The sequence below is a fragment of the Jaculus jaculus genome, chromosome 2, assembly GCF_020740685.1.
Source record: "Jaculus jaculus isolate mJacJac1 chromosome 2, mJacJac1.mat.Y.cur, whole genome shotgun sequence".
In the NCBI taxonomy this organism is placed as follows: Eukaryota; Metazoa; Chordata; class Mammalia; order Rodentia; family Dipodidae; genus Jaculus; species Jaculus jaculus.
Genome location: NC_059103.1, coordinates 3,140,223 through 3,165,708, shown reverse-complemented (window position 1 = coordinate 3,165,708; position 25,486 = coordinate 3,140,223). Strand labels below are relative to the sequence as shown.

Sequence of the window (25,486 nt, the reverse complement as noted above, 5' to 3'; positions counted from 1 at the left end):
AATGCACCTTTCCAGTCCCAGCTTGGGGTCAGCAGGCCAGGTGGGGACAAACAAGCGCACGTCCCAGAGCTCAAACCCTGACACGTGTAAGGACCATGTAGACCGGGCTGGGCAGGTGGGTCTGAGGGCCGTGAAATCCTTGAGGCCTGGATAGGAAGTGGGGAAGGACCATCCCAAACCCCATGAACCCTATCTACAGCCTTAACTCAGCCTTTCCTGAGGAGGTTACAGAGCCTGGTGGATGTCAAGGATGCAGCGGAGGCCACGGAACTCCAGGAACAGAGCTGGGCATCAGACTTAAGGCTGGCAGCGCTATCTGCTGGCCATCAACTTCCAGCTCCAGGCAGCCTGCGGCCTCTAAGGGTCTCTGAGCTCACTCAGCTTAGCCCCAGGGCAGGGAGTGCACACACCAAGCACTCCTAGGGGTGGCTCTGCGCCTGGCCTCCCCACAACCTCAAGATGCTACCACCAGAGCAGTGACCATCTGCAGCTGTGAGCTGGGGACAGGCTGCATTAGCTGCTGCTGCCCTATGCAGATGACAGGGGAGGAAGGGAGCCTGGGAGGGCGCAGGAGGCCCGTGCGGAGCGCACACCATTTAAAGGGTCGTTACTGTGTGTCCCCCTGCCACCAAGCTGTCAGAAACAAGGACGAATGGAAACAGAGCAAGCGGCTTCTGTCCATCCCAGGACGACGCTTGTGGCCACGTAGCAGCTGTTCCAGGTTGAAGACTGCCGGCCACTGGGACAAGAGGAGACAAAATTCCAAAAGGCTGGGTGACCACAACCTCAGGGCCACGCGCACCCTCCACCTGGCCTCTCCTCCCACTTGTCTCTCATCACCTAAGCCTGTGCTCAGCCATAATGCTGAGCTGACACCTGAGCTCTTAATCCCCAACCAGTGTCCATGTGGTCACTGTCCCTTTAGCTGGGCAGAACACCGTCCTCCTTCTCCACCAGCTGGCTGACCATGCGCAGGGCCAGGGGCAGGGCTGTGTTGGTGTCACGGTGATAGCGAGGCTGGCACATGTCGGCACTGGATGTGAACACAAACTGGGCCACACTGGGCATCCTTAGCAGGGTCAGCAGCTCTGTGGCCCGGGAGCGGATGGCTCCTGCATCCTCCTCACTGTACACAGGGCTGGCGGCTGGACTCTGGCCCAGGGTCCTCAGCTTTGACAGGAAGAGGGAGACCCTGGGGATATGAAAGTCCCAGCTGGTGAGCTGCCAAGCACCAGCTCCCCGAAGCCCCTATCTAGTGTGGCTTTAGCTCAGGGTGGCGCCCACCCTGGGGGGACTCAGGCTCTGCGCTGTCGTGCTGGGTACCTGGGGATCAGGTCTTGGCTCCGAGAGGCAAGCTTGGTCAGTGTGGTCATGAGGGCAGTGACGAGCTGCGGGGGACACCTGGGCAGGTTGGCTGAGGGGCGGGACTGGGTGACTTCGAAGAGCAGAGCCTCCAGTGCTTCGAAGAACTTGTTGATCTGCTCCACGGTGCACCTCCGGTCGCAGGTCACCGACAGGTACTCGCCGATGGCCCATACCTGGGCCCAGAGCACAGGCTCAGTACATGCTGGGCTGCCTGCTGGGACCACGGAAGAAGAGGGCGTCCACTTACCACACAGGTGAACATGCTTGCTCCGCTGTGGACGCCACTCACACTGCCCATGAACTCCAGCAGCTCCCGGGACAGCTCCACCACCAGCGAGGGCTTCTGCTTACACAGGGCCAGGAACTGGGCGCTCAGCACCCTGCCGGAGAGCAGAGGCCGGGGCTGCGCACGTGCTGCAGGCCCTACCTCAGGCCACCCCATCTCGCCCCAGAGCCAGGAGCAGCTGGCTGAGGGCTGCACCCACACCAAATCAAAATGCTGTCCTGTCCCTAGAGGGGACAAGGCCAGGCCTATGCTGTCGCTGGTCTCTGAGTGGAAGAAAAGCCTGTGTGTGTGTCTTGCCTTTCAAAAGGATGGCTGGACATGGTGGCTCACGCCTTTAATCCCAGCATTCTGGTGGCAGATGTGGAAGGATCACTGGGACTACAGAGTGAATTCCAGGTCAGCCTGGGCTAGAATGAGGTTCTACCTCACAAAAACAAAAAGAATGACTCCAAGCCAGCCCAACTGCAGTCCTGAAGTCCTGTATGGCTGGAGCAGAAGGAGGACTTCAAGTCTCAGACCTGCCTGTACCTGGTCTGGAAGTTCATCTCAGCCACCTGAAGCTGTCTGCTACGTAACTTGGTACCAAGAGTGGGGTGAGATGAACCCGACCATGTGGATGCTGATCTTTTGGAACTTTTGTTTTGAAAGAATGGGCTTGGACTTGGTGCTTGCAACTGAAGATGTCTTCTGGAGTGGTAAGCCAAGTTTTATGGACTGTTCTGATGAGAGTTTGAGAATGCTAAGTACAGACACTATTGGAAATCGAGGCTTGGCCTATGAGCTTTCTAAGGGGAAGAAAAAACTACAGAGGACTTTGCTGGAACCGGGCTACTGGCATAAGGGCTAGCTGTGTTCTGCTGCTGAAGCCCAGAGTTTGATCAAGGTTAAATGTGTTATGGACTGATGTGCTTGGCTAGAGATATTTTACTGATAGATTTAAGATTTTTAAGCTGAAAACTTCACAACAAGTTACATTTATTGGCAGAGAGACTGGTTTTAGGTTACTAAAGCTGCTATTGTCAACACATTAGCAATCTTAAGGAAGATGGTCCAATTGGTTTACATTAAAACAATGAAAAGGATGCCTGAGGAAAAACTATCATAGAAATGCAAACTCTTTTGGAAAGAGTTGATTGGAGAAGGAGCCTACTTTTCAAGACTATGATTTTTGTCCCTGAATTAAGAATATGGCTGTGTCCTGCACAACTGGTATTGGTTTCAGAAGCATAAAAGATGTGAGGAGTGGTCGTGAATTGCACGTAGTTCCAGGAGCTGCTGCTGAGATGTGGCATGAGGGGGGGCATGAAGCCCTGATAGGCTGAAGGAGCCTCTGGAAGATGGACCATGGTTTGCATGGAGACCTGAAGACATTCTGGATATACCAGGAATGTACAAGGGCTACCATGGAGCGCACTGTTGGACTGGGATGGAAGTGTTCTCTGGCTACTCTGCCCAGCTAGAGGGGTGGAATTGGAAAATCTGGAGACTGTCAGTCTCTGGTTGTATTGAACTTGAACTGTAGAAGTTTGATGTTTGTTTGATGGTTGCTGAGTTTGCATTTTTTTAGTCTCTCCTTGCTATGCATTACAGCAGTTGAAAACGTTTACTCGGTGCCTTTATATGTTGGAAGTATTTAACTTGTTTGATTCTACAGGACTTACTATCTTAAATTGGTCAAGACTGTGGGGACCTTTGATACTGAACTGAGTACAATTTACAATGTGTGAAGGTTATAAATCTATTGGGAGCCAGTGGTGGAATGTGGTGGTTTCAGAATAGATGGCCCCCAATATATTCAGTGTTTTATTAGTTTGTAGTTTGCATCTGCAGCCAGTTGGCTGGAGGCAGTACCACTGGGCGGATCTTAAGGTGTGGTGGTGGGTTTCATATTTCAGGGTAAAGATATGCAAAGTGTGCCTAGCTGGAGTTCTTGAGGTGTGCTGTGGCGTTTGGCTTTTAGGCTTGTGCTTCTCTCTGCTTAGACTGTGAAGGCAGGCCAGCTTCTTCTACCATTATGAAACTTCCCCTGGATCTGTAAGCTTCAATATATCCCTTCCTACATAACTGTACCTGGTCTGGAAGTTCATCTCAGCAACATGAAGCTGTCCACTACAGGCAGTTTCAGTTAGAGGTTGAGGCCCAGAGAGAACCAGGAGATGACACCCCACATGCCAACTCACCCTGGCACAAGAACAGAACTCTCAGCAGAAATGGAACTCCTGTCTTATCAGACTGACCTACAGCAACCCCTGCTGCCCAGTCTAGCATGCTTCTAAGACAGACAGCCCAAGTGAGAGGGCTCTGGGATCCACCCTCCAAGTCTACAAACCAATCCCGTCTTCCGCTTGCCTATAAAGGCTGCTGTCTTCTTCCTGAGAATAGCTCCGCCTTGTTCTTATTTATATCTCTGAGAGAGAATTGGCATGCCAGGGCCTCTAGCCACTGCAATCCAACTCCAGACACGTGCACTTGCATGAACTTGTGTGCATGTGTCACCTTGTGCGTCTGGCTTACACAGGTTCTGGGGAGAGCAGCCTGGGTGCTTAGGCTTTGCAGGCAAGTGCCTTAACCACTAAGCCATCTCTCCAGCCCTCAGCTCTGCTTTGCGGGCTCCGCTGCACTCTGCCTGCCTCTCTTCACTCAGGCTGGGTGAGAGGGAGTTTTTTGGTCTGGGAGAACTTTTCCGCTTGCCTCTGCTTTATAGTTTGGGGTGACTTCTCACTTTGATTACGGGTCTGACTTTCCTCTGGTCTCTGAATCTACCACGTGTGTGTTTCCTTTACGCTGTAGACCTACCATGTGGGCACTTGTACTAACTCAAGGCCTGCTGCCGAGAAGATCAAATTTGCTCCAGTTTTATACCTAGGCCTAAGCTTTAGTTTCCCGGAGAGGCAGGCAAGACTTCTGGGAGAAACCACAAAGGACACCTCTGGGGGCTGAGTCACTTTCTAGAGACATGTCCCTTTCGCAACCCTTCGTGCCTTCTGCCCCAACCAGTCAGAGATGTACTGCTGCTGCTGGCCTAGCCAATCATTTTAAAAGACCACCTAACCCGCCTAAAATTCCCCTACTTGTGCTTAAAAGGGGCCTGCATGCTCCTCTTGGGGTCACCATTTTGTATGAATGGTTGACCCCGCATGCTGGCTGATTCTGCAGAATAAACGCTCTTTGTTTTTCCATACTATTTGAGTGTGGGGTCTTTCTCCAACGATATAATGTCTCTAAACTCAGGGTAACCATGAGTGTAACTCTCTTCATTACTCATTTCTCCTCTGAATTTCTTGGTCTGTTTTGATATTTTCCCTCGAGCTTTACTATTTGCCCTCTTAACTTTCCTCTGTAAGAAAGCACACAGTAGATGCCATGTGTATTCCTTACACAAGCTCCTAATTCCTACCCCCCATGTGCCTGGGGCTCTGCTCCTACGAGTCTACTCCAGTCTTCCCTTGAAAGCCTCGATTCCTCTTCAGTGAGCTTCACGAGCTGTCCTCCACGTGTTCAGGCTCCACTCGTCTGTTTTGTGAAACCCTCATCTTCTCTGAAGTGGACTTTATGAATTCCCTCCACCTGCTTGAGACTCTACCCCAGTCTTTCCCTTAAAAAAAAAAACAACCTATTTTTTGTTGTTTTGTTTTTCAAGGTAGGGTTTTCACTCTAGCCTAGGCTGATCTAGAATTCACTATGTAGTCTCAGGGTGGCCTTGAACTCACGGCAATCCTCCTACCTCTGCCTCCTGGGATTAAAGGCGTGTGCCACCACACCCGACTTGTTTTGTTTTCTGAGGTAGGGTGTCACCCTAGCTCAGGCTGACCTGGAATTCACTATGTAGTCTCAGGGTGGCCTTGAATGCACGGTGATCCACCTACCTCTCTGCCTGCTAAGTGCTCAGATTAAAGGCGTGTGCCAACACACCTGACTTTTAAAACTTCAATTTTTATTAAAAGGAACCTTATAAACTATGCAGTGTTTTCCACATGAGAGTCTGTTTCCTACTTCCAGCATGTTTATGACTGTTCCAGCCTTCCTTTCTAGATCCCAATCTCCTTTAAATAAACCCCGTAATTTGTGATTTCTCTCCTAAATAAACTTAATAATTCATAAGTTATCCTTTTTGAGTCTACCTTTATCAATTTTTGTTAAAGGTAGAACAGAACCCTAACTTGGGGTTCAGAAATTTGGAGGACCCCTCCTGAACCCCAAATCCTTCATCACTAGGTTTAATTCTGAGATAGAGGATAGGAACAACCCCTAAAATAGAGAAAACAATCTCAAGGGACAGCAGCCCTTGCAAGAGGGACTTGAGCCACCCCTGGAAAGAAGCTTAGGAGGAGGGAGGGACAAAGTGAGGTGGGATTCAGGCTGGGTACTGGCTGTGGGGCTCAAGTGACCGTGGCAGGATCCTAATCCTAGAGTGGGCTGGCTGGAGAAGGGACAGTGCTGAAGGCCCCAGCCTGTGGGCAGAGCAAGAACAGCGAAAGGCAGGGGTCTGAGCTGTTGGCATGGGCATGGTGACAAGTGCCAGGGCTGCACCCACCTGTGCACACGGGCCTCATACTGAGGGACCTGGAAGAGGGAGTCACTTCTTTCCAGGAACAGCAGCGCCAACTGATTGATCAGAGCCCCGTCAGCAAACTGGAGTCAAGGGCGAGAGACAGGCTCAGTCCACCCCATGCTGCCTGCGGCCGTCTATCACCCTCTGGGAGGTGAGGCCTCCAGGGGGGTGTCTGAAGGGGGTGGCGAGACCACCATGGTGGAGGGGGTGGGATGTTGAAAGATGAATTCCCGTATCTACTGCTACCTGACAGGCCTTCTGCGGTCCTTGGGGTAGTGAGGACGGTGGCAGGAGGGGAAAGGTCCCTGGTAGGGCAGCCCCATATTCCCTTGGCCTACTTCTGCCCCGTGGCTTCCCTGCTGTAGCTGGCTTTGCCAGGCCAGAGCAGTCTTGCCCAGCCCAGGGTGGCCAGATTGCTCTTCTGTCAGGGCCTAGAAATAGGGAACCGCTGCCCCATGGGAACTCTGGGGTACGGGGGTCCCACTGTCCTGGCTCTGGTTTGTGCTGCTGTCCTCGGGGCCACAGGCCCACCCTTGTGCTGATGACTGGAGTGTGAACAGCCCTTTCCCCGCCCCTGACTTTCAGAGCAACCATGCAGGAGGGTGCAGTGGGACGAGGTGCTCGAGGGAAGTCCACGTCTCACCTGAGTCACAGCCGAGAAGAACGCGTGGAGCAGGGTGGGCACTGCCTCAGCGCACTGGGCCACACGGGCGCAGCTGGCCATGGGCTGCAGCAGCTGGTGGAGAGATGTCAGCCTGGAGACACAGCGAGGCTACTGAGTACCTGCCCACTGGTCTCACCTGTGACTATCCACAACGGCTACCAGGAGGGGCCAGCCACAAAGACCACTGCTCACTGGCTCCTTGGGACTACATGGTCCGTGGGCTCGGTGAGGTGCGGAGACGTCAGCGGCAGGCCAGGCCTGTGTGAGCGGATCCTGATCTCCACCTCCCCACAGCCTGACAGGCCTGTTTCTCCGTCTGTAACACGTGCTCCCAGGGCCAGCTGAGGGGCACGCGAATGAACTGATCCTGGGCCCTGGGCCCAAGAAACCCTCCATACTTAACTCTAGGCCCCGGCACAGAAACGGACCAGGGCTGTCTTCCTATGCCTGGTGCACACACAGCCCTGTCTTGGACACAGGACACCCAGACCTCACCCTAGAGCCCCTTCCCTGGACTGTGCCTGGCTCACCGAGCCCCTGGAGATTCCTGGCCAAGGACCCTGACCTCTCGGCGGAGCCTCGGGCCTTGGTGCGCAGCAGGTACTGGAAGAGGTCCTGGAAGTGGGGGTCACGGAAGGCCTCCAGGCAGCTGGGGATCCTGAGGGAGACGTCCCAGAGCGGCCGTTCAGATGGGGTCTGTGAAGACCTGAAAGGACAAAGGCCAGGCTGGGGTGCAGCTGCTGGCACAGGCCAGCCACAGTCTGCTTTGGCCTCTGACACCAGGGACACCTGCTTGAACACCCCAGGGAAGGACTCAGTGGGCAAAATGGGAGGTTCTCCCTGCTGAACACACGCTCAGGCTGCAGAGCCCTGGGGTCCGGACTGCCCTGCAGTCTCCTCAGAGGCAAGGTTCCAAGGGGCGCCAGTCCTGGAAACTGGGTGTGGGAAAGAGACAGGAGGGGGTGCCTGGCGGGGCTGGAGCGAGCTCACCTGAGCTGCAGGTCCAGGGTGGCGGTCAGGCAGGGCAGGTCCAGCAGCGTGTGCAGCATCTCCACAGCGGTGCCCACATCCAGCAGAGCTGGGAGAAGCGTCACAAACTCGGCAGTAAGGGGAGGGCTGTTCCAGGCCAGAAACTGTGGGGGCATGTGGCAGCTCAGGCAGGGCAGGACAAAGTGCCCTGGCCACAAAGGTGTCCCCCCCCCCCCAGGAGGGGCGCCTGGCCGCTCCCCTTACGCTGTCATTTGTTCTTATGTTGGATTCGGCAGCCACTTTTGTGTCATCCAAGAAACTGATCATTTCCCAGTACTGAGTTTCCAAATGGATGCCTGTGTCTGTGTGCATGTGCAGGACAGAGGACAACCTGGGTACTGTTGCTCAGGAACACTGAGACAGGGTCTCTCACTGGCCTGGAGCTCACCAGTTAGGCTAGGCTGGCTGGCCAGTGATCTCCAGGGGTCTTCCTGTCTGCCTCCCCAGTGCTGGGTTACAAGCACATGCTACCATGCCTGTCTTTATACATGGGTTGTGAGGACTGAACTTAGGTCTTCATGCTAGCCTCTGAGACCCTGTCAGTGATTTGAAGAGGAACTGCCATGAAGTACCTGTTAAGATAAGAAGCATCAGGCTGGAGAGATGGCTTAGCAGTTAAGGCACTTGCTTGCAAAGCCTAAGGACCCAGATTCAATTCCCTAGAAGCCACGTAGGCCAGATGCACGCATTTGGAGTTCATTTGCAGTGGCTACAGGCCCATTCTCTCTCTCTCTGATAAGTAAATAAATAAAATGTAAAATACAAAAAAAGAGAAGCAGCATTGGATTGGTATGAATGGACTGAATGAAGCACATGTTCTGAGAAGTGTCGTGGACAATCCCAGCATTGCACACCCACCTGCAATCTCAGCAACAGCACCCAGGAGCCTGAGCCTGAGCCATGAGGCCAGGCATCTCACAAAGCCAGGCACACAGCTTCCTGCCTGCACAGGGTGTTTTCTGAGGTAACACTGTTTTTACGTTGTGATGTGTGGGCACTGCCGATCCTCACATCTCACCCTGCACCCTGACTAGGGATTGGGGAGCCCCTGGTCTCTCGCCCGAGGATGGCCACACATGCCTTGAAGAGGTTAGGGAAGCATGACTTGAGAAGGCGGAGGAAGTGGGAGTCGAACAGGGCCAGGTTGCTCGTGCAGAAGCGGAGGACCTCGACGGCCAGCACAGGGCTGTGGAAGTGCTCGGAGGGGAGCCTGGTCAACAGGTGCTGGTAGACAGTGTCTGAGTCCACAGCGGCCGCCTCTCCTGAAAGATACCAGAACCACCGGGCTCCCCAGCAGAGCTCTCTTGGTGATGTTCTGCCATGACAGGTCAAGGCCCGACATCTCTGCCAAGCTGGCAGGCTTGTATAAGTCTTCAGGATGCCACAGAGCTCTGGAGCGGTTCTGTGTGGGAACAGCTCATTGACCTCCCTGAGACCACAGAGCTCCCCAGGCACACAAACCACAAGCAACACTGCCAGGGAGGTACTGGTTCTCAACTGCTGGGTCTCATGGGCCCCAAACACAGCAAACAGGGCTCTGAGCTTGGCACAAGGTTTTCCCTCACTGTTTAAAGACGTCAAGGTGTGCTGAGCAGACCTGTAAAATTCTAGCTACTCAGGAAGTTGAAGGAGGACGACCACGATTAAGGCCTGCATGAGCCAAAGAGAAAGCTCAAGGCCATCCTGAGCAAATTTAGTAAGAGGCTCTCTCAAAGCAGTAAGAGGGCTAGAGACACAGCTCAGTGCTTGAGTGCCTGCCTAGAATCCCGTGAGGGATTGGGGGTAAGGTTCAGTGGTAGAGCTCCTGCCTAGAATCCCCCAGTGAGGGGCTGGGGGCGTGGCTCAGTGGTAGAGCTCCTGCCTAGAATCCCCAGTGAGGAGCTGGAGGCATGGCTCAGTGGTACAGCTCCTGCCTAGAATCCCCCAGTGAGGGGCTGGGGGCGTGGCTCAGTGGTAGAGCTCCTGCCTAGAATCCCCCAGTGAGGGGCTGGGGCGTGGCTCAGTGGTAGAGCTCCTGCCTAGAATCCCCCAGTGAGGGGCTGGGGCGTGGCTCAGTGGTAGAGCTCCTGCCTAGAATCCCCCAGTGAGGGGCTGGGGCGTGGCTCAGTGGTAGAGCTCCTGCCTAGAATCCCCCAGCGAGGGGCTGGGGCGTGGCTCAGTGGTAGAGCTCCTGCCTAGAATCCCCCAGTGAGGGGCTGGGGTGTGACTCAGTGGTAGAGCTCCTGCCTAGAATCCCCCAGTGAGGGGCTGGGGGCGTGGCTCAGTGGTAGAGCTCCTGCCTAGAATCCCCCAGTGAGGGGCTGGGGTGTGGCTCAGTGGTAGAGCTCCTGCCTAGAATCCCCCAGTGAGGGGCTGGGGGCATGGCTCAGTGGTAGAGCTCCTGCCTAGAATCCCCCAGTGAGGGGCTGGGGTGTGACTCAGTGGTAGAGCTCCTGCCTAGAATCCCCCAGTGAGGGGCTGGGGGCGTGGCTCAGTGGTAGAGCTCCTGCCTAGAATCCCCCAGTGAGGGGCTGGGTGTGGCTCAGTGGTAGAGCTCCTGCCTAGAATCCCCCAGTGAGGGGCTGGGGGCATGGCTCAGTGGTAGAGCTCCTGCCTAGAATCCCCCAGTGAGGGGCCGGGGGCGTGGCTCAGTGCTTATTTGGCACATGAAGGGTCTGGCTCACCTGCCAGTATTGCTAATTAACAAAGCAAATGATAATGCAAAGGCAACATCAACTAGCACAGACAATGCCAAAAAACAACACTCTGACCAGCGGGGTGACAGCTGCCTTTCATATGGTGAGCCTCCTCCATGCCTAAACTCACCATGGTTCAGGAAGAACTGGGCAAGGGGCACCAGCACACGCACACTGCCTGGGTCAGCACCCAGACGCGCCAGCACGGCCTTCAGGCAGGAAAGTGTGCGGTACAGGAGGGAGGGGTCCTGCAGGCACAGCACGTCCAGCAGGAGCACGGCTTCCACCAGGCACTGCGGGGACACTGGGGCTTGTCCAGGAGCCAGGCAGCGCCCAGCCCCAGCCCGCCGGCCCACCACTTACAGCTTTCTGCAGGTCGGAATCCCCCTTCCTCAGGGCTCCTGAGAAGGAAGAAAGTCCACCTGTTGTCTATGCGCTGCCTCCCAACCGCCTCCCGAGAGGGCAGCCTGTGTTCTGCAAGCTGCAGGCCAGGAGAGTGGGCGGTCACGTGAGAGGACATGAGGGGCAGACCTGTGCCGACTGGCGTGCAAAATGCGAAGGGGACGTACTAGGAGCACAGCGCTGGACTTGTCCTCAGATACAGAAAGGCTCCTGACACAACAGCCGGCTGGGACGTCTGGCTCCTCTAGGTGGCTACTCAGTGTGATCTGGGACCGCAACCCCACCCACAGGAGGGCTGTGCCTGGGGACCCAGGGGCCAGTCAGCCTGGGGACTTACGCCGGTTGCTCTGCTCAATGAGGCGCTGACAGTATTCGAAGGCCACCTCCCGGAGCCGCTCCCGAGGGGGCAGCAGGTGGCTGGCCATGGAGGCCGCGGAGAGCACGGACAGGGTAGAGCCCTCCAGCTCTGACTTGTCATCTGCAGGACAGAGTGGGCATGCTCAGTATCCTCATGTGGACAGGCAAGAGGGGCAGGGGACATGCTCCAACAGCCTCCCAGAGGCTAGGCGGCCTACTCAGTGTCTGAACCTTCCCCTGCAAAGGATGCACACAGTCTAGGATGCACTCAGTTTCTTGGTTTTACTTTTTGTTTATGAAGACAGGGTCTTAGTGCAGGTTGGTCTCAAAGTCACAGTGCTCCTGCCCCAAGTGCTAGCTGGCTGTTAGTTAATTTTACTGTCTTGTTGCTGGTTTCTTTTTCTCTTTTTTTTTTTTGGAGGTAGGGTCTCACTCTAGTGGAATTCACTGTGTAGTCTCAGGGTGGCCTCGAATTCACGGCAATCCTCCTACCTCTGCCTCCTGAGTGCTGGGATTAAAGGAATGCACCACCACGCCTGGCCATTTTTTTTGTTTTGTTTTGTTTTTGGTGTTTCCAAGGTAGTGTCTCACTCTAGCCCAAGCTGACCTAGAACTCACTCTATAAACCCAGGTTGGCCTCGAACTCACAGAAATCCCACCTCTGCCTCCTGAGAGCTATGATTAAAGGTGTGTGCCACCATAGCCTGACTACTGCCTTGTTCTGTGTGCTTTTGAGACAGAGCCTCAGACATCCCAGCCTGGCCTTTTAACATCTGATTTTCCAGCCTCTACACTCCAAGCGCTGGGATCACAAGCAGGCACCACCATGCTTGGCTCCATTTTAACTGTCTATAAGCCAACGTATACAGACAAGACAGAATGCAGTGAGGCTGCCTCCCATGGAGAGCTGTTTTGCACAGTCCCTCTGGCTTCTCTGGAAATGTGTGTGTGTGTTGTAGGGAGAAGGAGATGACATGACCTAAGGGCCACCAGAGCTAACTGAGCTCAGCCAAATCGCCCAAAAATGCCAGCCGTGTCTCAGCTCCGACCCAGGGCACCTGTGCCCGGCCCACGGCACCCTGCGCTGTGCATCTGGGGCACACCTGCCTCCCACCTGCCCCACCCTGGGCGCACCGGCCTCTGGGCTGCTTGGGTGTTCAGGGCCACTGTGTGACAGCCATGCCCGCAGCATGGAGAAGGCGTGCACGTTCAACCACTGGTCCTCTGTGAAGTGCTGGCACGTGCAGAGCACTGTGAAGAAGTCTGAAGCCACTGCTCCGTCCACCTCTGTGATGGGGCCAGGCTGTGGGGACAAGGACAGGGCTGGCGGGCTCTCGAGCTACTCAAGAGGGCAGGTAGAGAGGTCCCTCCACACGACCCTGAGCCCCGGCGTGGCCCGAGGACATGCACCACCCACCATGACCTGCAGAGACATGGCTCAGAACCCAGGTCACATACACGTCCTGTGTCCTTCACAGGCCTTGGACAATGGCCACACAAGCCGAGAACTGTGGCTGGACTGCCCAGAAGACCTCCTGATCTGGAGGCAGCAACTAAAGATGCTATTGGAACAAAGGTAACGACAGGCAGTGCAGTGACCCAAGGAACCTGCCTGCTAAGGCTGGTGGTGGTGGGGGAGGAGGCAGAAGCACGGCAGCTGGAACTCACCTGCCGGGTCCTCGGTGTGGAGAAGAAACCCCCCGAGTGTGGGAGCCCCTGCTGGACACTGGCGTAGCGTAGCCAGTCCACCAGCCTCTTGCTGAGCAGGTTGGTCTGGTCTGCAGGGAGGGGCTTCTGGTGAGGGATGTTAAGTCCTATGCACTCCTGCGCCCCACCTGATGCTCACTGAGCAGCGCTCGCTCAGAGCACAGGACTCTACAAAACCCCACGGCCCGGACACGAGCTATGCAAGCTGTGGAGGGCTCAGTAGGCAACCTGAGCCCCCCACCCCCAGCTCCCGCACCCCAGCCCATCTGTGAAGAAGGGCCTTTTGGGAAGGGGCTCCCCTTACCTTCCTGGAGAGCGCCCGGGGCAAGGCTCAGGACCTTGGACAGGACAGGGAGGAGGTGCCTGAGACTAGACCCCTCAGGTGGCCGGCTCTCAAGCACCGTGAAGATATGCTGGCCCACGCTTCTGACCTCTTCTCTTCTGTCACCCTTCAGAGCAAAACAGGGTCCATGCTGAAGCAAAGACTTGCCCCGGGTGGGAGTGAGACCCCAACATCAGAAGCTTGCAGGAAACTCCCTGGGAAACAGTCACTGTCTCCTTAAGAAAAACTTTTGCCGCTGGGTGTGGTGGTGCACACCTTTAAACCTAGCACTCTGGAGGTACAGGTAGGAGGATAGCTGAGAGTTCAAGGCCAGCCTGGAGCTAAAGAGTGAATTCTAGGTCAGCCTGAGCTACAGTGAGATGCTACCTCGAAAAGCCAAAAAAACACATTTTTTTTTTTTTTGGTCTATTCATTTGTTCATTCATTTACGAGACAGATGGGGTCCTGTGTAACCCAGGCTGACCTCAAAATCCTGACCCTCCGGCCAGTCTCCCTGGGATTGCACATATGGACTGTGACACTGGTTTTACGTGGAGTTAGAGAAACTTATCCTGGGCTTTGTGCATGCTAGGCAGGCACTTGACCCACTGAACCTCATTGCCAACCTGGAGACATTCATTCTCCAGACACCAGAGGGAGCTGTCCGTGTGCGGTGGTTTGAAAAATGTTCCCACAGGCTCCTAAGTTTTGAATCCATGGTCCCCAGCAGGTGGCAACTCAGCCTGGGCAAGTTCTCAGGCCTTCGGGAAGGGAAGCTTTTCTGGAGAAGGTGTGTTACTGATGGCTGACTTTGGGGTCACATAGCTCAGCCCCATACCCAGTACTCAGACCACTTCCTTCCCGTGATGTGCAGAAGTGACCCGGCTTCCTGCTCTGGCCTGTCACCATGCAACTTCCCAAATCGGAAAGCAGAAATCAACCCTTTCCTTCCAGCAGCTGCTGCTTCTGTTTGGGTGTTTTATCCTAGGGACGAGAACCACACCCTGTAGTTCAGGGGGGGCACTACCAGGTTGCTAATGTGACAATGAGTGAGCACCAGGCTGCTGAGGAGGAATCCGGGCCGGGCTGCCTCTCTTCTTTCAGGGCACCGCCCTCATGTGATACCTGCCTGCTTGACCAGATGTGCCCAGGCTTTGCGCCAGGTGTGCCCATCCTGGGATGAGTCCAGGTCCTAACGTTCTCCTTTCCCACCCAGAGGGTAGGGCCTGCGGCTCCATGAGTCTGTGTGTGAGGTTGTCAGAGCATTTTTAAAGTTGAGCAGATAAAATGGAGCTTTAGTCACAGGTGAAAGGCTAGTCTTTTTTTTTTTTTTTTAAACGAAAGAAAGAATTAGTGTACAAGGGCCTCCAGCCACTGCAATCAAACTCCAGACACGTGCACCACCTAGTGCACATGTGCAAATTTGCACACTTGACTCACCTTGTGCATCTGGCTTACATGGGACCTGAACAGACATAGGTCCTCAGGCTTCACAGGTAAGCACCTTCTTAACCACTAAAGGCTAGTCTTTATAAGGCAACAGATTACTGCACAAACTCAGCAAGGTATGTAATGCACATGCAGGTCCTCTCCACAGCGACAGGAGCTGCAGTCACTGAGGGAGGGGCATAGGTAGGCACAATGAGGAACACCATTATCTCTTCCAGGAAACATATATTTACAGATATCTTCTAGTGGATCTTTGTAGTTACTGAGGATTGATTGAATCTAGGGTCTTGAGTACTGTAGGCAAGCTCTCTTAAAAGCCATGTCCCCAGCACCTCACTGGGCGGTTCTAGGCAGGAGCTCTACCACTGGGCCATGCCCCCAACCCCTCACTGGAAGATTCTAAGCAGGTGGTCTACCACTGAGCCATGCCCCAGCCCCTCACTGGGGGGTTCTAGACAAGCACTCTATCACTGAGCCATATACCAGTTATCTCTGAGCCAACAGCTCATGAAGTTCCCAAGCTGGTCTTGAACACACTATGTGGTCCAGGCAAGCTTTGCACTTGGGACCTCCTGCCTCAGATTCCCAAGTAGCTGGGATTCACAGGCCTGCAATCCCAGGCCTGGAAGGCTGCTGGTTCTAGGCCAGAGCAGGAAGTGACAGGGTCACCTTGCACAGGAGCATCATTCATTGCCAGGTCATGCAAGGGCCCGGCTGTGCAGCCTGCAGGGCTTCGGAAGACCCAGAAGCACAGAACCAATATGTTGCCAGTGCAGGCTCCTCCTGTTCCCAAACCACAGCAACCACGGGCACCTGGAACCCAGAACTGTGGAGTGGCTGAGTCACCAGGTGTTAAGCTTCCTTCTGCCCTTGCTGCACCACTGGGTGCCCAAAAAGTAGTAACACCTCCTCTTTGAGGTCGAGGGACCAGTCCTGGAGATATTCAGTTCCCACAGGCACAAGCTCCACCTGTCACAGAGGCAAGGGTCAATGCAGAAACCCTCATTGCAGACTTGGAGAGTCCACCTGGCCAGGATGTGACGCAGCCCCTCCAGTAAGGATGGAGGGGGCTGGAGAGATGCTGCGCAGCTAAAGCTTGCCTGCACAGTTCAAGGGACCCAGGGTCAATTCCTCATAACCCACATAAGCCAGATGCACAAGGTGACACATGCATCTGGAGTTCTTTCGCCATGTTTGGAGACCCTGTTATGCCCATTTTCTCTCCCTCTAATAAGTAAATAATAATAATGATGATGATGATAAAAGGATGGAGGGATGGGTGTGGTGGTGCATACCTTTAATCCCAGCACTCGGGAGGCAGAAGTAGGAGGATCGTTGAGAGTTCAAGGCCACCCTGAGACTACATAGTGAATTCCAGGTCAGCCTGGACGAGAGTGAGACCCTCAAGAAACAAAACAAAACAAAACAAAAAGGCTGGAGGAACTGATGTCTCCACACTAAGGCCATCCAATCAGCCCAGGACTTGGGAACCACAGGAAGTGGACCCAATTTTTTCCCTAAGTATACTTCTGGGAAAGTAGAATAATCTTCTTGTCTTTGAGATTAATGCAGTGCTGCACTGACCCTCTCATTGGCGGGACAAAACCACCGACCAGAAGCAACGTGCGAGAGGAAAGGGCTTAGTTGTTTCATTCAGCCTACAGCTCTGAGAGGAAGTAGCAGCATGGCAGAGAAGGCATGGCAGGCCTGAGCAGGAAGCCTGGGTCACACTCCACATCAGCAGAAAAGAACCAGTCATCTATGGGGCTGGAAGCTGGCCTGTATTATAGCAAAGCCACTCAGCAAGATCCCACCGCTCTCTCAGGGAGCAGCTGGAGATCAAGCACTCAAAGCACAGGAGCCTATAGGGGACACTTCCTTCAAACAACCACACAGAGTGTTAAGCAGGTGAGAAAGTCCTATGCCTGCAATTTAACCTTAAATAACGGGGGGGGGGGGGGGAGGGAGGGAGGGAGGTTCCTTGTGCTGCTGTCCACTGCTAACAGGGGTGATGGCAAGTGTGGCAGAATCCAGAGCTGAAGGCAGGTAAGGCGCGTGGTGTGTATGACTGCTCTTGGTTATGGACCCGTCAGCCAGTGGCCTCCTAGTCACCAAATCACAAGGCTCCCTGGGTCTTCTGGCAGGTACAGCACAGGCCCAGTGGAAGCCCAGCTCTGGCCTGCTTGCCAACAGGGTTTTCTCTCTGGTGAGTCCCTCTTACAGTAGCAAGGGGTGGTGTGGAAACATGTGGAAGGCACACTGCTGTTGCTCTCTAAGAGTCACTGGCCCCGCCCTGGGGTATGTCTAGGAATGTCAGCCATGCAGCCCAGACCCCAGCACACCTGACTTAGCTGTCAGCAGGGGACTGGGGTGGATGGGTGTTCATTTAGATGTATCCCAGACCCCAGGCAGCAATTGGAACTGTCAGAAGGAATGGCCACCAAACATTCCCCAGATCCCTGAAGCATATGTACATGTGCAGGGGACCCAGGTCAGCCTGCCATACTCCCCAGACACCCCAGAACCACCCAGGACAGAACAGTCACTCTGAGTGGTGACCACTGTGTTACCTGGGCCAGGAGCACAGATGCCACGAGGCTGAGCTGCTGGGTGTTCTGAGCACGATCACAGGACAGGGCCAGGCTGTCTAAGGGTGACATCTCTCTCAGAATGGCAGCGCAGAGGACCTGGAGCTGCTCGGGGCACATGGGCAAGCAGAGGGTGGTTTGCAGCAGGTCCACACATGTCTTCTCCAGCCTGGAGAGTGAGGACCCAAGTAGAGGACATGTGAGGCCCATGGGAAGGGCACTGGCACCCCAGGAACGCCAGCCAGGGCTCATCTGGCAGGAGGACAAGGTTGTAGGTAGCAAGAGTACTGGCATTAACCTGCCACTGAAGAGGAGCCGTACCCATGGTCCACTGTACCCAGGCAGCCCAAAGCCCGCTTACCTGCGGGGGTACTTGGTGGCTGAGACAATCAGGAAGAGCCTCTGCAGGGCATCCACAGCTGCTGGACCCGGGTCCTCCTGCAGCAGCTTGCTGACCCGGAAGCAGAACCGCTGCAGCTCCTCGTCTTGGATCCCCCTGAGTAAGGGAAAGGTGTCGGCAACCAGCGGCGGTGCTGCCCTGAGCTGGCAGGACTGCCCAAGGCTGGGGGACTGTCCCTAGCCAGTAAAAGAAAGCTGGGAGCTGGAGAGAAGGGGATGCAATCCCCTCGACTTGCAAGGCCTTAAGGTGAATGCCAGAAGCGTCCAGGCAGGTTCCTCCAGAAGGATGAGCTGCACCTCCCCGTTTCCTACACCGGCACTTACGTGGGTCCGGGGGAACCGAACCTGGCAAGTGCCCTAAGCGCTGAGACATCTCTCCAGCACCACAAGTGTTTCCTGAGCCTGGGCAGGCACCACGGCCAAGACGATCTCCCCACATCACACACCCGAGCTGAGCTCCCCGAACCCTGGGAGCCGGGGGTCGACTTCAGCTGGGGGGACCAGCTCCCGGCCACCCCATCTCGCGCCACACGACGGGTCCTTTCGGCAGAGCGGACCTCCCCCCGTCCTCCCCCCACGCAACCCTGCCCGGGCCGCACCTGGCCTGCAGGATCAGACTCTCCGCGCCCGCGGGCCACATCCCGCGCGGGAGACCCGGCCGCCGAGCGCCCCGCCGCGACCAGGCACTTCCGGGAGCGAGCGCGTCCCGCGGCACGGCCACGCCTCCGAGACGCGTCACGTGGGAGAGCCCGGCCTCACGGGTGAGCAGCGGGCTTCCGGGTCGTCGTGACGCGCGAGGGGCGTGAGCAACGTGCTGCGTCACGTGGGAGGGCTCGCGTGATTAACGTGACACATCACGTGGGAGGGAGGCGGAGCCACTGCCTGCATCACGTGGTAGGGGCGTGACCATAGTGTTTGCGTCACGTGGGGCGGAACCGCCGCGCATGCGTCACACGGGAGGGGCGTGGCTACCGTGTTGCATCACGTGAGGGGCGGGCCACTGTCTGTGTCACGTGAGAGGGGCGTGGCCGCCGTGCCTCCGTCGCCTGCTGCGTCACGTGGGAGGCGTGGCCTCGCGGGCTGTTGGCGGGCTGGCGGCGCCGTGTCGCGGAGACCGATGGCGTGTGGCCCGTGGGCGGCGGACTCACCGTCTGCCCGGCCGGCTTCCTGCGTGGTACCAGGCCTGGGATCCTCGGACCGCGGCCCTAGCCACTTCTTCGCCCCCGCGCCTCCCCCGGGGCAGGTCACTGTGGACCTCGGCACCCGGCCAGGCGTCTCATGACCGCGAAGGGATCGTGCTTAAGTATGGCCCGGCTCGGAGCACAATCTAGGGTTTCTCCCTGGGAACCGCGTGGTAGTCGGTTTTTTTTTTTTGCTCTGGAAATCGAGCTTCGCCTGGTGCACGCTAGACAAGCGCTGTGCAAACCCACCTCCAAGCCCTTGAGGTTTTGAGACAAGATGAAGTCCAGACTGGCCGCAAATCCTTTGCGTCAAGGGCCTTTCTTTTTTTTTTTTTTTAAGTTATTTATGTGTGTTTAGCACCTATCATTTGTTATCATGCACTGCTTTAAAAAAAACAAATCTTGACTTAATCCTTACCATAATCGTAGACCGTCACTGTCTGGCAGACGGAGCAACTGGCTGAATCATTAACGAATTGTAGGTTGGGTGCCAAGGTTGTGCTGGACCCTGGTGATAGGACTGCGGACAGGTGGCGCTGACACTTCCAACCGTGAGGATCCCGTATGATAACGCGCTGTGCAGCCTACATTGGGCCTGAACCTACAGGAGTGAGACAATATGCAATCCTGTCTTCTGTTAGGGGCATGTACTTGCTTCTGTGGTACAGACCTCAGTTCCCAGGACAGCTCACAGAAGAGCACCTGCCTGGAATCCTCTGGTGAGGGGCTGGGGGTGAGGTTCAGTGGTAAAGCTGCCTAGAATCCCCCAGTGAGGGCTGGGGGTGTGGCTCAGTGGTAGAGCTCCTGCCTAGAACCCCCTAGTGAGGTGCTGGGGGCATGGCTAGGTGTTAAGAGAACCTACCTTGCCAGGCGTGGTGGCACACACCTTTAATCCCAGCACTCGGGAGGCAGATGTAGGAAGATCGCTGTGAGTTCGAGGCCACCCTGAGAATGCAGAGTGAATTCCAGGTCAGCCTGAGCTAGAGTGAGACCCTACCTTGAAAAACCAAAAAAAAAAAAAAAAACAGAGAGAGAAAAAGAGAACTTGCTTAGAATCCCCCAGTGAGGGGCTGGGGGGTGTGGCTCAGTGGTAGAGCTCCTGCCTAGAATCCCCCAGTGAGGGGCTGGGGGCGTGCTCAGTGGTAGAGCTCCTGCCTAGAATCCCCCAGTGAGGGGCTGGGGGGTGTGGCTCAGTGGTCGAGCTCCTGCCTAGAACATCCCAGTGAGGGGCTGGGGGCGTGGCTCAGTGGTAGAGCTCCTGCCTAGAATCCCCCAGTGAGGAGAAGGGGGTGTGGCTCAGTGGTAGAGCTCCTGCCTAGAATCCCCCAGTGAAGGGCTGGGGGTGTGGCTCACTGGTAGAGCTCCTGTCTAGAATCCCCCAATGAGGGGCTGGGGGCCATGGCTCAGTGGTAGAGCTCCTGCCTAGAATCCCCAGTGAGGGGCTGGGGTTGTGGCTCAGTGGTAGAGCTCCTGCCTAGAATCCCCCAGTGAGGGGCTGGGGGCGTGGTTAGTGGTAGAGTATCTGCTTATGGTGTGGGAGGTCTGGTTTCATCCCCAGGGCTGGGATTAAAGGTGTGTGCCACCATGCCTGGCCAATCTCCCTTTTTCTACACGTACACACACAAAGAAATTTTACCTGCAGTAATATTTGGCCCACTTCTTAAATGTTATCTGGAGGTCTCAAGCAAAAGCAAAAGCAGGGACTGGAGAGCTAGCTTAGCAGTTAAGGCGCTTTCCTTACGAAGCCTATGGACCCAGGTTGAGGCTATATTTCAGTGGCAAAGTGCTTGGCTAGCATGTAAGAGGCTCTGATCCAATTCCTAGCACTCCAGGGGGAAAACAAAAACAAAAAACAATCAAAACCAAAAAACAAAAGGATCTGTATCCCCTATCAGCTGGGGATGTTGACCAACACCCGGAGGTCTAGCACGCAGGAGGCAGGGCACAGGCAAGGAAGTTCCAGGCCACCCTCGGCTACAGAACGAGATCCAGGCCAGCCTGAGCGAAGTAGCAACAGCAGGGATTCTTACAGCAGACACGGAGTGGCCGGAGGAAGGCAAGGAAATGCACAAGCCTCGGCTGTGACTGCAGACCACGGTGAGGCTGGGAAACCGGGCGCGACCCGTCCGAATGTATGGCAAACGTGGGTGGGAAAGAGATGGCTCAGTTGTTAAAGGTACTTGCTTGCAAAGTCTGCAGGTTTGGGTTCGATTTCTCCAGTCCCTATGTAAAAGCCAGATGCACAAAGTGGCACATGCAGCTAGGGTTCGTTTACAGTGGCAAGAGGCCCTGGTGTGCCCATACTCACTCTAGCTGTCTGAATCTCTAAAATTTTTAAAAAGTATTTTTTATTTTTACTTATTTATTGAGAGGAGAGGGAGAAAAAGAGTGAGAATGGGCACGCCAGAGCCTCTAGCTACTGCAAATGAACTACAGATGCATGTGCCATCTTGTGTATCTGGCTTTTACATGGGGACTGGAGAACTGGAGTGCCTCAACTGCTAAGCCCTCTCCAGCCCAAAAAATCGTTTTCAAACTGGGCATGGGGGCTGGAGGGAATGGTTTAGCAGTTAAGGCATTTGCCTGCAAAGCTAAAGGACCCAGGTTCGATTCCCCAGGACCCATATTAGCCAGATACACAAGGGAGCGCATGCATCTGGAGTTCACTTACGGTGACTAGAGGTCCTGGCTTGCCCATTCTCTCTCTCTCTTCCCCTCTTTTTCTGTCAAATGAATAAATAAAATATTTTTTAAAAACCAGGCATGGTGGTACACACGTTTAATCCCAGCACTCAAGAGGCAGAGATAGGAGGATTGCTGTGAGTTTGAGGTCAGCCTGGGCTAGAGTGATAGCCTACCTTGAAAACCAAAAAAGAGAGTTAAATGTGTGAAGGACTTTTTAAAAATATTTTTTGTTCATTTTTATTTATTTATTTGAGAGTGACACAGAGAGAGGCAGATAGACAGAAAGAGAATGGGCGCGCCAGGGCTTCCAGCCACTGCAAACAAACTCCAGACGCATGCGCCCCCTTGTGCATCTGGCTAACGTGGGTCCTGGGGAATCGAGCCTCGAACCGGGGTCCTTAGGCTTCACAGGCAAGTGCATAACCGCTAAGCCATCTCTCCAGCCCATTTTTAAAAAATAAATCCTGTCAGAGGAAGTCTGCTGTAAAAATTGTCTTGTTGTCAAGGAGGGGTCCAGCTTCCTGCCAGGACCTGGCAACCCACACCCATCCTCATTGGGAGGTGGGTCCCACTTCTACATGCTGGGAAAAGTTGATGGCATCCTGGGGCTCTGCAGCTGGAAAGTTCCAGGGTGGGAACTCAGACCCAGGTCTGTCTGGCTTTGATCAGCATCTGCACACATGACCATTGATTACCTAGGACAAGCAAGGGCTCCTGCATACATACCCTGGCCCACCTGTGCCCAAGTAGGAAGAGGTCGGCTCCTTCCTGGCCTGATCTGAATCTATCCTCAGAGCTGCAAATATGGGCTTGGACATGGATGTGAACTTCCAAAACTTCTGGGGGCTGGCAGTCTCAAAAATCACAGACACCCACACAAGTTTCTTCCTTTGTCTGCCGAGGAAAAATAGGGCTGACCAAGCATGAGGCCTTGAGTTTGATCCTTAACACCCATGGAAAAAACAAAAAACAAACAAACAGAAAACCAGGAATGGGCTGAAGAGACGGCCCAGTGGTTAAGGCGCTTGCCCGCAAAGCCTAAGTACTGGAGTGCGTTCGATTCCCCAGGACCCACGTAAAGCCAGACACACAAGGTGGTGCGTGTGTCTGGAGTTCATTTGCGGTGGCTGGAGGCCCTGGTGCACCCATTCTCTCTCTCAAATGAATAAATATTTTAAAAAATCAAACCAGTCACCTAAAAAACTGTAACCCTAGTGTTGGGGGAAGGGCAGAGACTGAGACTTCCTGGCCAGCCAGACTGAGAAATGGGGAGTCCCAGGTTTGGGGAGATGTTGTCTTGGGGAAAGAAGGTGTACAGTTGATGAGGGTACACGCGTGCTCGCACAGGTGCCATGCACCAAGCAAGGAGAAAGAAGGCGGAAGCACAGCCCTCCAACTAGCTGCCTCTCACCATCCAGAGCACCGGGGGTCAGGTACCCTCATTCTAGGAAGCAGGGAGACGGTCTCAGCCACCTGTTGGCTCCTCTGCCTTCTGCTGTTGCCCACTTACAAGGACCACACAGCCCCTGGTGTCATTTCTTTAATATATAATTTTTATTTCTGGTTATAGAAACAAATGCTAAGAGGAGAAACAAAACTTTCCCATCAACATACAACAATTTGATAGATAAAGGAACAGTTAAAATAAATGAAAAAAAAAGTAGAAATTTTCAACTTTGTGATAGCTTTGAAGCATTTACGTCTGGTACAGTTAAAAATCACATTCAGATCGCAAACTTAAAAAAAGTATGGCTCCGTTATAAAAAAAAAAAATACTGTATCCCATTTGAAATGAAAACCCAGGTGGGGCTGCTTTTTTGATGTGGGTCGGTTGGTTTTTCTGATCCCAGAGCTTGCCCTTGTCCCCAGATGGGACCATCACCCACTGATGTGGGGCAAGCCCCACACCACAGAACCCAAATTCCCACTTTATAGGATACCACTGCTTTTTAAAGCACTGATGATTAAACATAATGTGAAAACACTTTAGACAGCCACTGTAAAAAAAAAAAAAAAAAAACACTCACCCACGCACACATACTCCCCAAGCAACACCCGCCCCCCTCCCCAAAATATTTTTACAGGAGAATTATCGTTCAGATAAGAAAATCTCAGTATTGGCTTTAGCCCCTCCCTCATGCGTGCAGAGCCACTGGCCTTCAGGGATGTGGCAACATTCAAGGCAAGACCTACTACATAGCTCGGCTCTCTCCTGTCCTCCCCACCACCTTTTCCTGGATCAGGAGTCAAGCTAAGGTATTCCAGACATCCAAAATGCCTCCCTGGAAAGGAAGTTAGGAAGGGAAAAAGTGAGAGAAGCCAAACTTAAAATATTAGACTTTAAATCCCCATGTTTTGAACCAATTCAAAAACAGATCTGGTCATCTAATCCAGACTTGAGCCACAGGCGCCGTCTGCAGCTGCAGGAGGTGGAGAGTCTGACAGGAGGCGACGAATACTGCTGAGCGGGGAGGGTCCTGGACAGGGCTGCAGGCTGCTCTGCTCGCGGCAAGTGCTTTGGGTGCAGGGGAAACCGTGAGGGAGCTGAGGCCCGGCCGAGGGCCACTGTCCTGACTCAGACGGCCCAGGGTCCCTGTGTGCTGTTTAATTTTGACACGTAAAGGGCAAATCAAATGAGCAAGTGATTTCAGAAACAAGATTCCAGACCAAAAGCAAAAGAAGGGTTCTTTCAGGCTCTCTGGTTTTCCTAGGGTACGTAGGGTAGAGGTGGAGGGTTCCTTGGAGGCCCCCAAATATTGCTGGATTATAAAGATCTTATTGTGGGAAGGGGTCCTGGGGTTCCTCCAGTTGCTAGTGACACGCAGGCAGAGTCAAGGAAGTCATCTGAGTGAGATGGCCACACATCAAATGTCTGCCCTTCAGGCCTTCCTACAACATGGAGAAGCCACCAGCCTCTAGGTGCTGAGGCTAGGAACATCCTGTGACTCCCAGTGGGAAGGAGAAAGCTTCGTTTCAGGCCTGCCTCAGTCTCCCACGAGTACCTGTCTCATCCTCTGGTCTTCCATTCCCCCCTCCAAGAACCTTTCTGCCACCTCCGGGGGAACCCTATGCCCGACTCGTGCCCAGATGGCAGAGGCCTGGGAGAAGGGAGCTCACAGCAGTGGGAAAGCAGAACAGAAAGCCTGAAAAGCAGCCTCCAGGGCCACGGAGGAGCCATTTTGCTTAACGTGAGTGTAGGACTATTCTCCCTAAGCAGGGTCAGCGAGTGGGTGTGCTTTTTCACTTCACGAGAAACGTCTGTGGTCATGTCGCAACACTCCGCTCTGCCAAGCAGCTGTGGCTTCAGGGACTGGCAACAGGGAGGACAGAGGGAAAGAAGCAGCAGTTTCCAAACAGGACCGTCCCTTCTACAGTCCCACACTCGGGTTGTTGCAACCGTGGGACGTTCGAGCCTAGCCTGGGCACATAAACAAGACCCTGTCTCAAAATACAAAGTCCAAAGACGGCTGGCGCTGTAACTCAGCAGCAGTGCTTGCCTAGCATGGCTCAAGGCCCTGGGTTCCATCCCCAGTACTGCACACAACTGAAACAAACCACTCGGGGCAGATGCGTTGGCCCAGACCGCAGTGTGAGCAGCAAGCACGTGGATGGCAGGCAGCGAGTCCTGAGCATTAAAGACCTACATGAGGACAAGCTCTGGGGAGGAACTGAGAAGGCAGGAGAACTGTACGGAGCAGGGTGTGAAATGGCAGGTGGAGACCAGTTATGCCCGCAACCTTGAGAGCCAAAGCACGTGTGAGGGAGCCTCCAAAGCTGAGCCCCGTCGAAAGGGCGACCCTGTCTTTGTAGCAGCGACTGGAACAA

General features: G+C 54.5%; 1 protein-coding gene across 2 annotated transcripts; it reads right to left on the bottom strand.

The window, feature by feature from the left end:
• On the bottom strand, positions 1-18,497 carry Ap5z1 (adaptor related protein complex 5 subunit zeta 1). 2 transcript variants are annotated; one of them, XM_004671323.2, is made up of 17 exons: positions 18,395-18,497; positions 17,758-17,892; positions 17,379-17,565; positions 13,342-13,486; positions 12,999-13,108; positions 12,465-12,633; positions 11,311-11,451; positions 10,935-10,972; positions 10,702-10,864; positions 8,977-9,158; positions 7,858-8,000; positions 7,433-7,573; positions 6,847-6,958; positions 6,186-6,283; positions 1,613-1,745; positions 1,324-1,538; positions 1-1,192 (listed from the first exon to the last, which is right to left on the bottom strand). In XM_004671323.2, the coding sequence occupies exons 1-17, from the start codon at positions 18,433-18,435 to the stop codon at positions 922-924; spliced, it is 2,424 nt and encodes an 807-aa protein (XP_004671380.1). In that variant the 5' UTR covers positions 18,436-18,497; the 3' UTR covers positions 1-921. The 2 variants fall into 2 exon arrangements, with proteins under 2 accessions (XP_004671380.1, XP_044999900.1); XM_045143965.1 differs by lacking the exon at positions 18,395-18,497 and having other exon boundaries at positions 17,379-17,501; positions 17,758-17,885.
• Positions 18,498-25,486: the final 6,989 nt, after the last annotated feature.

Bases quoted from the DNA above. Each gene is read 5' to 3' on its own strand.
- Ap5z1 (XM_004671323.2), bottom strand. From the start codon at position 18,435: ATGTGGCCCGCGGGCGCGGAGAGTCTGATCCTGCAGGCCAG. The intron at 17,893-18,394 runs GTGCGGCCCGGG...TCCCTTACTCAG, and splicing joins AGTCTGATCCTGCAGGCCAG to GGGGATCCAAGACGAGGAGC. The intron at 1,539-1,612 runs GTAAGTGGACGC...CTCTGGGCCCAG, and splicing joins CAAGCATGTTCACCTGTGTG to GTATGGGCCATCGGCGAGTA.